Raw genomic sequence first — 16,573 nt, 5'->3', positions numbered from 1 at the left:
TGTTGTTTTCTTTTATTTCTGCTCTGATATTAATGATTTCACACTGCTTTTCATTTTTTTAACAGGTTGTTCTGAAAAGATTAAAAGCCTCATTGTTTTCATAGCATTCTAGAGTCGTGTGCCACTCCAAAGGCATAGTGACTATCAGTATAAATACTCATTACCTGGATTCTAGACAGTTGACAAGTTCCAGTAAGGCAGTTTTTTTTTTTTTTTTTTTACTGGTAACTAGAGTCTGAGTGAATTCCGGGAGTTGGTGATGGACAGGGAGGCCTGGCGTGCTGCGATTCATGGGGTTGCAAAGAGTCGGACACGACTGAGCGACTGAACTGAACTGAAGAGATTTCACTTGTGTTGACTGTGGACATCATTGCACATCCAACTTGGTAATTTTCCTGCTCATCTCTTAAGTGGGACCCATGTGTAAATCAAATTGTGTCGGTTTTATCAGTAGGAGTTTCTTGTAAGTCTTTCCTGGGAGAAGAAGATAATCTGTTATCAAAATGCAGTCTTGGTTGTTTTCTTATTGTGGTGCTGAAAGCAAAGTTGCAATGTTACAGTTATTATCAGTACATTGAACCAAATTAACATTAGATATAGAAAACAGCAACACTGTTAGAAGCTAGTCAACTTAACAAAATTGGTCTGAGCTATGGTAAGAGATTCAGATCAGATCAGATCAGGGCTGATCTTCAGAATGGACTGGTTGGATCTCCTTGCAGTCCAAGGGACTCTCAAGAGTCTTCTCCAGCACCACAGTTCAAAAGCACCAATTCTTCAGTGCTCAGCCTTCTGCACAGTCCAACTCTCACATCCATACATGACCACAAGAAAAACCATAGCCTTGACTAGACGGACCTTTGTTGGCAAAGTAATGTCTCTGCTTTTGAATATGCAGTCTAGGTTGGTCATAACTTTCCTTCCAAGGAGTAAGTGTCTTTTAATTTCATGGCTGCTGTCACCATCTATAATGATTTTGGAGCCCAGAAAAATAAAGTCGGTGAGAGATTAGAAGAGACTTGATGGAATGTGGAACACAAATAGTTCAAGGAGAAACTATTTAGTGTTTCCTTAGCAATTTTTCATAAGGAAGCCACTGCTGAAATAGTCTTCATTAAAAGTTTAAGTCCTTTTCCTGTAGAGTCTAATTTAAGTTGGGAGTATAAAAGCAAGCCTTCTACAAGCATTTTTTGGTAAAAGTATCAGAGTAAGAAAATAACAGTCTATAAATGACAAAAGAGTTAAAATACATAGTTAAAAACCCGATTACAATACAGTTGTTAAGGAAATGTGGCTATCTCTGTGACATGCAATGGGTTTCCCAGGTGGCACTAGTGGTAAAGAACCCACCTGCAAAGGCAGGAAACATGAGACACAGGTTCTATTGCTGAGTCAGAAGATCCTCTAGAGGAGGGCATGGAAATCCACTCCAGTATTCTTGCCTGGAGAATTCCATGGTCAGAGGAGTCTGGTGGGCTACAGTCCATAGGATCACAAAGAGTTGGACATGTCAGAAGTGACTCAGCACGCACACATCTGACATACATTTTAAGACTGGAATTGCTATTGACACAACACTAGGACATTCAAATTTTAAGAAGGTCATATAATTTTTATAACACCTATATTAAGAATATTTATTTATACAACTAAATAAAGAACTTTATTCACTTAATAATATTTCCCATGTAATTTAAAAAATAAAATGAGCCTAATTAATTTAATATCTCTCCAAGATGCCCAGGGCCTCTCCAGTGCATCTCGAAGTTAGCTAGAGAACAAATAAACTTCATTTAAAATTTGGTTTGAGAAAGTTTGACAAAGATATCAAAAAGTTTTAAATGTTTGCAAAGTAGGATCACAAGTCACTATGAAACAGTACTTATTCATTTAAACAAGTGACAATAAGAGATTTCAAAGGCAAATGCAGAAAATTACCAGTAAATAAATCTCACAATATCTTATAAAAATCAGATTAAAATTTCAAGAAAAACTGTCCTCTTAACAGAGAAAAACCAAATTCTGGTTTTGCACTATTTCACCTTTAATATTAAAATTAATTAAATTAAATCTAATCCTAATCAGCCTTGACCATGTGTAAAGCCATTTCTAAGGGTTCCATTTTAAAAATTAACTTCTAGAAATATATGTCATTTCATAGTACAATCTTCCAGTGAAGAAAAAAATACATTAATAGTTTCAAACATATTTAGTCTCTCTAATAAGAGTTCAAAAGAAGGTAAAAATAGACTTCTTTAGCAATTAATGCTTTCAGTTTTTGGTCTTTTACATGATGTACTCTGCATAGAAGTTAAATAAGCAGGGTGACAATATACAGCCTTGACGTATCCCTTTACCAATTTAGAACCAATCTGTTGTTCCATGTCCAGTTTTGTAATCTAATACCAAAGTAGAATCTGGAAGGCTTCCAGAGAAACAAGGAAAGAAGATCTTATAAGTAAAATTCACTGTTTTTCTCTTGCTGAGGGCTACCTTATTGAGCTCCATATTATAAAATTAATTGCTCTGTGCCAAGTTTTTCTTGATGAGTGGTACCAAAACATTACAGCGTCTTTTGCAAACTCCATAGAAATATTATTACCAAAAACTGATCACTGAATTTCTACCAGTGCTTGGCATTTGGTAAAGCCTACTGGCTATTATCATTAAGTTGGTCAGAAAGTTGTTACCTTGATAAAATTATGTCTGCAGTCAGAATTATCTTTAATAACATCATGTTCACTTTAGCCTTTTATTTTGTGCTCTAGGAAAAGGAAATTAATATATATTTTAATTAAAAGAGGAGTGTGTGTGTGTTAGCCGCTCAGTCACATCCAACTCTTTGCAACCCCATGGACTATAGCCTGCCAGGCTCCTCTGTCCATCGGATTCTCCAGGCAAGAATACTGGAGTGGGTTGTCATTTCCTCCTCCAGGGGGTCTTTCCAACCCAGGGATCAAACCCTGGAAAGGAGGAGTAGCCTCTCTCTTCTTTTTCTTAGCCTATCTAAAGTTCTATCAATTTTATTTTTCTTTTAAAAAACAGCTCAGTGTTTATTCTCTATCTCATTTATAACAGGTATAGAGTAACAGACAAGTCACAGCTCAGTTCAGCTCAAGCAGATAGATATTTAATTAAACAGACACTCCCAAGATAAGTGCTTCCCTGGTGGCTCAGACAGTAAAGAATCCACCTGCAAGGTGGAAGAGCTGGGTTGGAGCTGGGTTTCTTTCTTCCCCCAAAGAAAGGCATGCCAACACACTCCAGTTGCCTGGAGAATCCCCATGGACAGAGATGCCATTAACTGACTAAGAGTGTCACTAAGGGTGAACACACACCCAAGAGAAGGGAGCAGGCTGACCCCAAAGGAGTTCTCTTCATCCTTCGTATTGAACACACTTGGCTTTCGCCTTTCATACTGCCAGTCTCCTCCTTTTGGTCATGGCATGTGCAAAGTCATGCCACACCAATCAATGAAAGGGAATGCAAATAGGCATCCACTCAGGCTGATTGACAATTATAAGTTATATAATAGCAGACTGTTGTTTATGTCTTCCTATAATTGAGTCCATTATAATTCAGTTCAGTTCAGTTCAGTCACTCAGTCGTGTCCGACTCTTTGCAACCCCACGAACCACAGCACGCCAGGCCTCCCTGCCCATCACCAACTCCTGGAGTCCACCCAAACCCATGTCCATTGAGTCGGTGATGCCATCCAACCATCTCATCCTCTGTCATCCCCTTCTCCTCCCACCTTCAGTCTTTCCCAGCATCAGGATCTTTTCAAATGAGCCAGCTCTTCGCATCAGGTGGCCAAAGTATTAGAGTTTCAGCTTCAACATCAGTCCTTCCAATGAACACCCAGGAATAATCTCCTTTAGGATAGACTGGTTGGATCTCCTTGCAATCCAAGGGATTCTCAAGAGTCTTCTCCAACACCACAGTTCAAAAGCATCAGTTCTTCAGTGCTCAGCTTTCTTCACAGTCCAACTCTCACATCCATATATGACTACTGGAAAAAACATAGCCTTGACTAGATGGACCTTTGTTGACAAAGTAATGTCTGATTTTTAAATATGCTATCTAGATTGGTCATAACTTTCCTTCCAAGGAGTAAGTGTCTTTTAATTTCATGGCTGCTGTCACCATCTGCAATGATTTTGGAGTCCCCCAAAATAAAGTCTGACACTGTTTCCACTGTTTCCCCATCTATTTCCCATGGAGTGATGGGACCAGATGCCATGATATTAGTTTTCTGAATGTTGAGCTTTAAGCCAGCTTTTTCACTCTCTTCTTTCACTTTCATCAAGAGGCTCTTTAGTTCTTCACTTTCTGCCATAAGGGTGGTGTCATCTGCATAGCTGAGGTTATTTCTCCCAGCAATCTTGATTCCAGCTTGTGCTTCCTCCAGCCCAACCTTTCTCGTGATGTACTCTGCATATAAGTTAAATAAGCAGGGTGAGAATATATAGCCTCGATGTACCCTTTTTCCTATTTGGAACCAGTCTGTTGCTCCATGTCCAGTTCTAACTGTTGTTTCCTGATCTGCATACAGGTTTCTCAAGAGGCAGGTCTGGTGGTCTGGTATTCCTATGTCTTTCAGAATTTTCTACAGTTTATTGTGATCCACACAGTCAAAGGCTTTGGCATAGTTAATAGAGCAGAGATAGATGATTTTCTGAAACTCTCTTGCTTTTTCGATGATCCAGCAGATGTTGGTAATTTTATTTCTTGTTCCTCTGCCTTTTCTAAAACCAGCTTGAGCATCTGGAAGTTCACGGTTCATTGTTATAATTAGATATAGAATATTCATGAATCCTTATTGGGCTCTTAACTGCCTAAGGTTATTTGGAGAAACCACTGTGGTTATTTTTTACCCACTCTGTGCCTAGGGTGGCATGTGCAGGAGTTGAAAAATCTCTGTGGTTATTTTGTAGCATATCTGTGAGCTCTCCTGGGTGTGTCTGGAGCAGAGTTTAGAGATCAGTTTGCATCCCTTGCAGCCAGGCCTCCTCTTGATGCACATGTCTAATTTCCTACCTAACATTTGCTATTTCCTTCCTCATGCTATCTTTGGCTTTAGCTTGCTTTTCTTTTTCTATTTCCTGAAGGGAGTCACAGCATTCGAGATCTTTCTTTTTCTTATTGTAGGTGTTTATAGCTATAAATTTCTCTCTTAGAACTGCTTTTGCTGCATCCTACCAGTTTTAAGATATTATATTTCCATGTTAATTTTTTTTTTTTAATTTCCCTTTTGATTCTTTTCTAATCTATAGGGTATTTGGAGTTTGTTTTTTAAATTTCCAATATTTTGTATTTTCTAGGTTTCTTTCTGTTTTTGATTTCTGGATTTGAAAAATTATGGTCAAAAAAGATACTTGGTAACAAGGCTGCCTATTGTCATCCTGCTTGTTTAACTTACATTCAGAGTACATCGTTTGAAAATACCAGGCTGGATGAATCGAAAGCTGGGATCAAGATTGCTGGGAGAAGTATCAACAGCCTCAGGCAAACAAATGATACTACACTAATGGCAGAAAGTGAAGAGGAACATAGGAGCCTCTTGATGAGGGTGAAGGAGGAGAGTTAAAAATCCAGTTTGAAACTCAGCATGAAAAAACTAATATCATGGCATCTAGTCCCATCACTGCATGGCAAACAGAAGGGGAAAAAGTGGAAGCAGTTGTTTTCTTGGACTCTCAAATCAATGCGGATGGTGACCATAGCCATGAAATTAAAAGTTGCTTGCTCCTTGGAAGGAAAGCTATGACAAATCTCGACAATGTGTTAAAAAGTAGAGACATCACTTTGCCAATAAATTTCTCTATAATCAAAGCTATGGTTTTTCCAGTAGTCACGTGCAGGTGTAAGAGTTGTATCATAAAGAAGGCTGAACAGCAAAGAACTTATGCTTTTGAATTGTGGTGCTGGAGAAGACTCTTCAGAGTCTTTTGGTCTGCAAGGAGATCAAACTAGTCAATACTAAAGGAAATCAACCCTAAATATTCATTGGAAGGACTGATGCTGAAGCTGAAGCTCCAGTACATTGGCCACTTGTGCGAAGAGACAACTCACTGGAAAAGACCCTGATGCTGGGAAAGATTGAAAACAAAAAAGAGAACGACAGAGTATGAGATGATTAGATAGCCTCACTGACTCAATGAATATGAATTTGAGCAAACTCTAGAAGCTAGTTGAGAACAGAGGAGCCTGACATGCTCAGAGGGTCACAGGGTCCATAAGGTCACAGAGTCAGACATGACTTAGTGACTGGAAAACAACAGCAAATAATTTCAACATTTTTAGATTTTTAATACTCATTCTTCTGATCTATGGTAAAGAATCTGCCTGCAATGCAGGAGAACTGGGTCCAATCCTTGGGTTAGTTTGGAATATTCACCTGAAGAAGGGAATGGCTACCCACTCTAATATTCTTGTCTGGAGAATTCCATGGACAGAGGAGCTTGACAGGCTACAGTCCATGGAGTCACAAAGAGTCAAACACGACTGAGTGACTAACACTTTTTATTTTTTTTTTTCTGACCTATTTATTATAAATATTTCTACCCTGGAGGATGTTATGTGTGCACTAAAGAAGAATGTGTATTTTGGTTTTGTTGGATGGAATGTTCTGTATATGTCTGTTAGAACTTTTTGGTCTAAAGCATAAGGTAGGTTTGATATATCCTTACTGATTTTTCATCTGAATGTTCTATCCATTGCTGAAAGTGGCAAAGACTGTTTTCTGATACAAGGACTGAAACTTCAACTACGTTAGGAGAAATCTGAATTTATGTTTCCTCTTCCTTATTCATTTCGTTTTGTACTTCACACAATTCCTCAAAAATAGAATGAATCCTAAATGCCCTGGCTGAGAAATTAGACATGTATTTAGATAATGTCATGAAGACTTAGAACTTCTTGCCAGAGAGGTTCATGAAATTGGGTTGGTTGTTCCAAAGAGAATTGCTTTGGATATGAGTGGTCCTTAGAAGGAAAATAAAGTGAAAGTGAAGTCGATCTGTCGTGTCCGACTCTTTGCAACCCCATGGACTGTGGCCCAGCAGGCTCCTCCGTCTGTGGGATTCTCCAGGCAAGAGTACTGGAGTGCGTTGCCACTTCCTTCTCCAGTGGGGATCTTCCCGACCCAGGGATCGAACCCGGGTCTCCTGCATTGCAGACAGACTCTTTACCATCACGCTCAGAGGGTAATCCTACGGACGGAGGAGCCTGGTGGGCCACAGTCCATGGGGTCACATAGAGTCGGACACGGCTGAGCGACTTCACTTCACTCACTAGAAGGAAAATAGTTGCTGCTTTAGTTAAAAATGTCCCTTAAAAGTTAAATCCCCTCTCCAATTTTCTAAAAAAAAAAAAAAAAGTAATAAAATAGTCAAATAAGGCATAAAATTGGGTATTTTGGCTAATGATAATATATCTGCTTCTATGGTCTCTTCACATTGGGAATGGTATCTGATCTATTGGCTTTATCTGGAATCTGATGATTCTTGGCAATGGACACAGTTTTGTATTTTCAGCAGGTCTATCAATGACTGGGGAGCCAGCTTTTAAAAGCATACTACACCTTATTTTTCTAACATTTCTATTTATTTTTATGCATATTGTGTTTCTGTGGCAATAAAGTTTAAGAGGTGATACAGAAAATAAAGTGTTCAATAAGTAAATGATACTTCAATGATGTTCAATAAGTAAGTGATTATTTTACCCTGATGGTGTTGATATTTATATTACAGATACTATTATTATTAATGTTTTAAATATTTCTTGAACTTTTATTTAATATATAATAGCTCTTAAAAAGTCTCATTTTTCAGGTGACTTATATCCTTTATGGGAAATTTATTTTAATTTAATTTTATTTTATTTAGCCACATTATAGATATTTCCTCTTTAGTATGGGTAGTAGGGGCTTCCCAGGTGGCTCAGCGGTAAGAGAATTTGCCTGCCAATTCAGGAGACACAGAAGACACAGTATATGCTGGTTTGACCCCTTAGTCAGGAAGATCCCCTGAAGGAGGAAATGGGAATTCACTCCAGAATCCCAAGGAGCCTGGCAGGCTACAGTTCATGGGGTTGCAAGAGTTGGACATGACTGAGTGACTAGGCACACATATTATTTTTGTTGTTATTAATTCTTCCTAAATAAGAAAACTGATTACAACATACAATATTGTTTGGAGCTTGTCTACTTGCAAGCATCTTTCTTAAGTGCATGATGAACAGTAGAGTAGGTTGGATAACTTTTAATTCTACAAAATATGGGCCAAATTTGGGGGAACCAGAAACAACCTTAAGATCCTGAATTTCCTAAATAGATTACTCAATCTTTAAAAAGAAATATTCACTTAATTGTAGATTAGGGAAACATACTACAATGTATGAGGGCTAAAATGAGTGTCTAATACTAAGGGAATTTTAAAATATAAAATATCCTATGAACATATAATAACAAAAAGTCCTTTGAATCCTGGTATCAAACATCCTTCAAGATACTTAATTGCAAAGTTAAAACAATCAATAGTATAGTGTATATATTATACTCTATTTTTGTACAGAAAATATTCCAAATTTCTATTTATTTTGTATGCCTTCTGCCCACACCCACCCACAAAGAATATCCAGATTATTCTAAGTAAGCACTGAATTTATGTACAGGAAATCACTATATTGTTTACCTATACAAGCAAAGGAAAATATGAGTAGATGATAAAATTGAAGTATTGCAATTTCTAAATATTTACTTTCTTTTATAGCTTTGAATTTTTAAACATGTGACTTAATTCATTCTTAGATGTAAAATAAAATAGCATGAATTGAATGCCATGACCTTATAATCATATGGATTACGTAAAATTGTAACTCAGCAAAGTTTGAGTGAAAGGTGCCTGGTGATTGGAAGAACTGGTTTATAGAACCTTGAGTTTTTTCAGTGAGTTCAGGGAGGACCTCTGCTATAGGAGAGTGATGCCTTAGGGGAAATCTTAAAAGAAAAGCAGCATACCCTGATTGCTGATGGAAGGAGAGCCCAGTGGAGTGAGTAACATGCTTCATGACATGTAGGGGAAAATTCATGTTGAGTATATGGTGAGAAGACAATTCTTTAACTTTGACAAAAGAAGGAACAAGAAAATAAGACAGAACTGGACCATGCAATATTTCTAGATCAGGATGAGTAGTCTAGTTTATATTCTTAAAGCAGAAAAATACTCTAACCTGTTTTGGAAATGAAAGAAACATGTTCTAACACAGTAAAATGTCCATTCTGATGGTGTCATGTGGGTATCACTGGATGTTGTCTTGAGGGGAAGGGTCAGATCCTTGTGGGGAATAACAGTGGTATCTAAATATGCACAATATGTAGCTCAGATTCTGATATTGTCTAAGGAAATGAAAATATTTTGATACATTTGAAAAGAATTTGGTAGCAAAAATGAGAATAGTGATGGATTAGGGGATGGCAGTGAAAATTTGAATGTGCCAGACTTTCCACCTTAAATAACAAGGAACCATTACGCGATATAGTTGTGGGGGTTTTTCCCATGAAAATAATGGAATTAAGCAGACTTCAGTTTTCTATATTTAATTCCATAATTCAAGCCTCTTTCATAAGGAAAAAGTCAGTGAGCAGATAGATGTTTTACACAGAATTCAGTACACTAGTATTTGGAAGGAATACACAAATACAGATTTAATATTAAAAATATAAATTACAACATTTATTTCAGCATATTCATACCATAGAGAAAGGTACAACCAGAAAAAAATATTTACAATTTCCTAAGTCAGGAAATTGCTCAATTACTTATAAAAATTACCTTTATATACATTGTCATTTTAATTCACAGAACTACATGTATTGATAAGTGTTAGAGAACAAATTATAAGTAAACACTATTCTCTCTGTAAAATATTTCTTAATTCCTTTGCATTCTGTGGAATTTTATCAAATACCCTTCTAGTTTTATAATCTAAATAAATACTATTTTACTTTCATTTTAACTTTTTCTTGTGTGTTTGCATTTTGTTTTATGTTTACACTGCTTTATAAAGATCACCAGCAAGGAAAATTCTAAAACATATGATAATCAGTTTTAATGTACCCTGCCAAAAAGAAATGTAGTACTTATTAAATACAAAGTTTGCCCTTTTCCAGTTTTTGAAAGTAAGATCAAAATGTTGACAAAAATATAAAAACAAGATGAAGAGGAATAAATGAGACAGGCAAACTTATTTGTGTATCTTTAAATTGTAGTTGGAGTAGATAACAGACTTTTTCCTTTGGGAATGACTCAAATCACCCACTGTTCCTGGCTTGTCCTTGCCCAAAACAAAGAAAAATAAGTAAGTCAATTTTGGGATAAGTAGTGTGATAAAAGGATGAAGACTTAGATATATATTCTGCCAAAGAACTGGATTAACAGAATAAGAAATATTCTTATTTCTTATTAATGATGGTATTATAATAATGGTCTTATTAATAATGGTATTCTGTTCATTAACAGAATAAAAAAAGTCTTTGTCCATTTGTGAGGATTTAAGAGAATGCCACACCAAAATATGCTGCTTTGGCATAATGACTATTTTGAACTGAAGGCACTTGAGAAACAGCAAATTCAAGAAGGGCTTTATGATTTTTCCTTTCTACCTATTATCAAGACATAACATTTCCTTTTGGAAGCTGCCCACTCTAGCACAGGAAAAGAAGAGCATTCTTATGACTGAAAGTTGGGCTTTGATAACAAAATGAACTTGTAAAACAAATCTAGTAAAATACATTTTATTGTTCTTTAGTTTCTCCATGAATTTCTTAGTCACACTCTCATGACTTCATGCTCCTAGCCCAGGAATCTTTGTCTTGTCACACTCACAAAACTTACCATTATTTGATTAAAAAAAAAAAAAGTTACATAAACTTTTGGGTTTAATGACTTCTGGTTTCTGTTTTCTTAAAGAAAAATGAATAATATAATAGTTTCAAATTCAATTTTTAGGCCTTTAGCCTGGGGCATAGCCTCTCACTAGCTTTAGGAAGAGGTAGGGGAGAAGCCAGTATATGTAACTTTTTGCTAGGAAATACATGCCTCCAGGTGTACATCTTGGTAAGAGATTACTGTGACTCACAAAGAACAGATATCTCAGTAAGTTATTTCAGTGTTTTTCTGTGTGTGGGAAGATGCAAAAATGTGGGTTTATTAAAACACTTCCTGAGATATACATCTAACTAAGGAGCATGCTACGTCAAAACATGAAATGACTCATCTTTATTTCCATTTAGCTGCTGCTGCTGCTGCTAAGTTGCTTCAGTCATGTCCAACTGTGTGCGACCCCATAGATGGCAGCCCACTAAGCTCCTCTGTGGGTTCTCCAGGCAAGAATACTGGAGTGGGTTGCCATTTCCCTCTCCAATGCATGAAAGTGAAAAGTGAAAGTGAAGTTGCTCAGTCGTGCCCGACTCTTAGCCACCCCATGGACTTTTCCAGGCGAGAGTACTGGAGTGGGGTGCCATTGCCTTCTCTGTATTTTCATTCTAAATTCTTCTTATTGTGCAGTGTCATCAGCAACTTCAGTAGCTAATGACCTAACCCTTCTAAAATTGTATAATGAGCAACATTATTTGTTTTATGTTTGTTTTCTTTAAAAGACACTGATGTGCAGGTAAAAAATTAAAACAGTGTATCTGCTTCTACCCTGTGAATCTGTCCTGCTAGTTTAATACATAGGCTTAACCACAGAACTTCAAAGGGTAGAATATCCTTTTTCTTACCCTGAAGAATGGCATACAGAAATACCTGTGTGAAGATACAGAATATTTCCCTGTTATTGTGAGAATTAGAGTCCCTTGGACTGCAAGGAGATCAAACTAGTTAATCTTAAAGGAAATCAGCTTTGCATATTCATTAGATGGACTGATGCTGAAGCTGAAGCTCCAATACTTTGGTCACCTGGTGTGAAGAGATGTCTCACTGGGAAAGACCCTGTTGCTGGGAAAGACTGAAAGCAAAAGGAGAAGACGAGGATGAGATGTTTATGTCACCAAGTCCAAGTTCACTTTGCTTGCCTCATGAAAGGCCAATGAACCTGAGAGACAAGGTGTTGAGGCAAGGAAGAGACTTTAATCAGGAGACCGAGAAGATGGCAGGCTAGCACCTCAAAATAGCCATCTTATTGGGGTCTGGATGCCAGGTTGTTTTATAGATCAGAGAGAAAGAAGCAATGAGGAACTAAAGTCAAAAGGCAGAATAGAGAGGGAGATGCAGTGGGGAAGTAAACTGAAAGGGTCTTCAGTCTTTCAAAACATCTCCAAGGGAATGTCCAGCCTTTGAGAGGGGTGTGTTAGTCTCTTCTATTCACAGGTGGGCAGGGACAAACTATCTCTTCATGAGCAGAACAAAGGCACTTTAGTTTACAGTCAAGCAAAGGGACAGGGTCTCCAGGCAAGCCACTGAGTACGATTATAATAATAAAAGGAAGTCAAAGAAACAGTTGGCAATATGGAGTCAGAGTTGACTTCCTCCCTATAACAGTTAGATAGCATCACTGACTCAATGGACATGAATCTGAGCAAACTCTGGGAGATAGTAAAAGACAGGGAAGCCTGGTGTACTGCAATCCATGGAACTGCAGAGTTGGACTTGACTGAGTGACTGAATAACAAAAATAGAATATTTCCCTGTTATTGTTATAATTGTATATGCTTTTGATATTCTGTTGGAAAAGAAAGGGTTAAAAATGCTGATGGATAGCATACATTTTTCATTTACATGTACAGGTAATTTTGACAATAGTTTTCATGAATATGTATTGCATTAAAAATAAAAACTCATTGGGAATTCATGCAAACAACTTGTTTTAATTATGTACCCAAAAATGACATGTCAAAACTTAAAAGAAAATAAGCATTGTCATGTGTAAGAAAATTTTGAATCAAATTTTTTTTAAAGATTTTTTTTTAAAACTTTGACTGCTTAAAATAGTTCTTCTAGTGATCTCATTTGCAAATCAGTCAACTGGGGAATCTTGTTTCGGTGCATAGTCTCATTCAAGGGACTGAGGTTAGATTTGCATTTCTACAATGTCCCATGTTACTCTGATGCTTCTATGCCACTGACCACTCTAAATAGCAAAACTTTCAGAGGCAATCTGGTAAAGAAAGTGAAGTGAAAGTGTTAATCTCTTATTTGTGTCCGACTCTGTGATCCCATGGACTATAGCCTGCCAGGCTCCCCTGTCCATGGAATTCTCCAGGCAAAAATATTGGAATGGGTATCCATTCTCTTCTCCAGGGGATCTTCCCAACCTAGTAATTGAACTGGGGTCTCCTGCATTGCAGGAAGATTCTTTACCATATGAGCCGCCAGGGAAGTCCCCAGGTAAAGAACACTCATCCTATAAAGCTTTGATAGAATTTATTTTTTCCAGCATTCCTGTAATCTTTTTTGTTATTAAACTATGTTGAAATAAAACTTGTAAATTTTTCATTAACATGGAAGGTGGACTTGATAATGGCATTCTTTTTTCTAAGACTTTTTTTCCTTTTTCCCCCTCTCTTTCTCTGGTTTAATTAAATTAGTTTGCTTAAATTATTGTGTGCTTAAATATTTTATGAGAATATTATAAAGTTAAACTTGTTTTATCATATTAGATGTTCAGTTCTTGTACTCTCTAGTTCTAGATTTTTCCTTTTTTCCCTCTACTTATTAAAATTTTTACCTCTGTGATCATTAGAAATTCTGTAATATTATCTGAAAAATTTTAACCATCTAATATTTTCCTGATTTTTTTCTAATTAAATTCTTCAGTTATACTTATATGCAGACTTAAATCAACATCTATACTTGTGAATTGTACCTGGCTCATTATATGTGTTTAATAAATATTTAATGAATTTGAAGTAAAAGATGGTACATTTATAATAGTCCATCTACTAAATGAAGTAACACTGAATTATTTAACAGAAACAAATTCTGGCCCATGATTACTATTAAGATATAAATTACTTAAAAAATCAACCTAACCATAATATGGGACTAAATTAGACAATTTTCCCATTGTAAATGTCTCATGGACAGGAAATTTATGTTATTTGTCTCTTTTTTACTATTATGACATTGCACTGAGGTCTTCTTGAACATAGTAATTACAGAATACCTACTTCAGCAGAATTCAAACCAAAATGAAAAGTACAGATATGTCCATATTAAGTGGTATCATTTACATAATTTTAAACACTTATCATTTGCAGATCTGGTTTGGGAATCAATTCTAAACTGCTTGTTTTAGTTGATCTCTCAAATATTCTGCACGTGTCTGGCCGAGAGCAACCTCTTTCGTGCTAGAACTTTCCTGAAAGCTTTCTTCACATCTTTGTTTCTTAGGGTGTATACAAGAGGATTTACCAACGGAGTGACTACACAGTAGAATACTGAAATCACTTTACCCATGGTAAAGTTGTACTTGGCTGGAGGACGAACATAGGCAAAGATAATGGTGCCATAATAGATGGTGACCACAGTGAGGTGGGAGGCGCAGGTGGAGAAAGTTTTCTTCCGAGCCTCTCGGGAAGATAGCTTGATTATTGTGACCACAATATTCCCATAGGACGACATAGTGAGAAGAAAAGAACTTAGAATCACAACAGAGCTGCATGTGTAACCCAAAGCCTCCACCAAGAATGTATCTGAGCAGGAGAGTTTAAAAATTGGGTCTGAGTCACAGAAGAAATGATTGATCTTCTGGGGTCCACAAAAGTTTAGGTAAGAGATGAGTATGGTAGGTGGGAGAGGGGCAATGAAGCCCCCAATCCAAGATCCAGCTGAAAACTGCAGGCATACCTGGAGACGCATGAGGGATGAGTATCTTAGAGGGCTGCATATAGCCAGGTATCGGTCATAGGCCATCACAGCCAACAGGATGCACTCTGTAGCCCCCAAAGAGAAAAAAAAGTAGTACTGGGTTATACAACCGGAAACGGAAATGGTAACAACCTGTGAGAGACAAGTGGCCAGCAATTTAGGCACTGTGGCTGTCGTGTACCAGATCTCTAGAAAGGACAAATTTCCTAAAAAAATGTACATGGGTGTTTGAAGTGTGGAATCCGTGAGAACAATGAAGATGATGAGGGTGTTTCCCATGAGAGAGAGCAGATATACAGTGAGAAAAATCACAAATAATGCAAGCCTTAGATAGAGAACACCAGAAAATCCAAGAAAAATAAATTCTGTTACTCTTGTTTGATTTGCCACATTCATGTCTCATCTTCTTGGTCTGGAATGAATGAACAAAACATAGAATATGGCAGATAAGCAAGGAAGGAATATTTCATATTTATTTCATGATGATATTAGACAAACAATAAAGATTAATGTCTGGCAAAAATAATTGGTATCTTTATAAGTATTTTTACATCATTTAATTTATCTAGTTTATGAAATAAACCACAAAGGTAAGCAGTCTAATAATCTACTTTACAAATGAAGAAACTAAACAAATAAGTATTTTTCCTAATTACATCACTTTAGTTTTAGGGTGATATAGTATATCCAAGTAGGTCGTTTTAAGCAACTGCAGATCAACTAATATATAAAATTGTGGCCATTTGGAACAAGCATGCCATTATCACATCGCTGAAGATTTCACATCCTAGACATTAGAGGAGGGTGAAGAAATGAACAGCAGGTGAATCAGAGGCCAGTGCATTGGGGGTGGGCACTCTCAGAATGGACCCCCTGGGCCATACTAGTAGCCTTATATAGACAAACAATGGCCTACATTTTTAACACTATAAACCCTGTTGCATGGAATCCTTTAGGGTTTGGTGGGAAATTGGTAGATGAGCAAACTATCTGCAGATAATTTTTTTTAAAAGTGTGAATTTGACATTTATGGACAAGTTTTTGTTCATAAATATTATTTTAGCATTTTTAGTCTTTGTTTTTAAAATCACTGCATCTACTAATATCTCCTACATTGCTTGTGTGTGTGTGTTAGTTGCTTAGTCGTGTCCAACTCTTTGCAACCCCATAGACTATAGCCCACCAGGCCCCTCTGTCCATGGGATTCTTCAGGCAAGAACACTGGAGTAGGTTGCCATTTCCTTCTCCAAAAGGAACTATAGAAAAAAAGAAAGTGAAGTCATTCAGTTGTTTAGGAGCAGTCAAAAAATTAATATTAAAGTCACAAATCCACTCATCCTTCAATGCATATAGCATTTTTAAGTGCATAATATAATATTTATAACTAAAGTTGTAACTATTTCTTATCAAAATTTAGAAGAACAAGAAATCTTGTTTTAAAGAAACAATGTTTTCGACTGTTGTATCTATGTATATATGTGCTCTGGTGCCAAAATATCTAGATGATAAATGCAAATTATAATAGAAAACAATCTTAATATGCATATTAAAACTTTGTATATGTAAAATATGTATATTTGTCATTTAAATAAAAGTTCTGACAATAAAAATATAGACTTTATATCTTCTATATCACAATGAAAAACCAGCTAAATGGAATATGAAAGCAATATGGTTCATGTCCACAGATTTCTGTTGTA

The 16,573-nt window shown here is 36.5% G+C and overlaps 1 protein-coding gene across 1 annotated transcript; it reads right to left on the bottom strand.

The window, feature by feature from the left end:
- Positions 1–14,309: 14,309 nt before the first annotated feature.
- Positions 14,310–15,269, bottom strand: LOC104993375 (olfactory receptor 6F1-like). The gene has a single exon (XM_010846615.1). It carries the CDS (start codon positions 15,267–15,269, stop codon positions 14,310–14,312), a length of 960 nt encoding a protein of 319 aa, XP_010844917.1.
- Positions 15,270–16,573: the final 1,304 nt, after the last annotated feature.

This window comes from Bison bison, unplaced genomic scaffold (genome assembly GCF_000754665.1).
Source record: "Bison bison bison isolate TAMUID 2011002044 unplaced genomic scaffold, Bison_UMD1.0 scf7180017864238, whole genome shotgun sequence".
Taxonomy (NCBI): Eukaryota; Metazoa; Chordata; class Mammalia; order Artiodactyla; family Bovidae; genus Bison; species Bison bison.
The sequence above is the reverse complement of the archived record's forward strand: the minus strand, read 5'-3'. Positions and strand labels throughout refer to the sequence as shown.

Bases quoted from the DNA above. Each gene is read 5' to 3' on its own strand.
- LOC104993375 (XM_010846615.1), bottom strand. From the start codon at position 15,269: ATGAATGTGGCAAATCAAACAAGAGTAACAGAATTTATTTTTCTTGGA.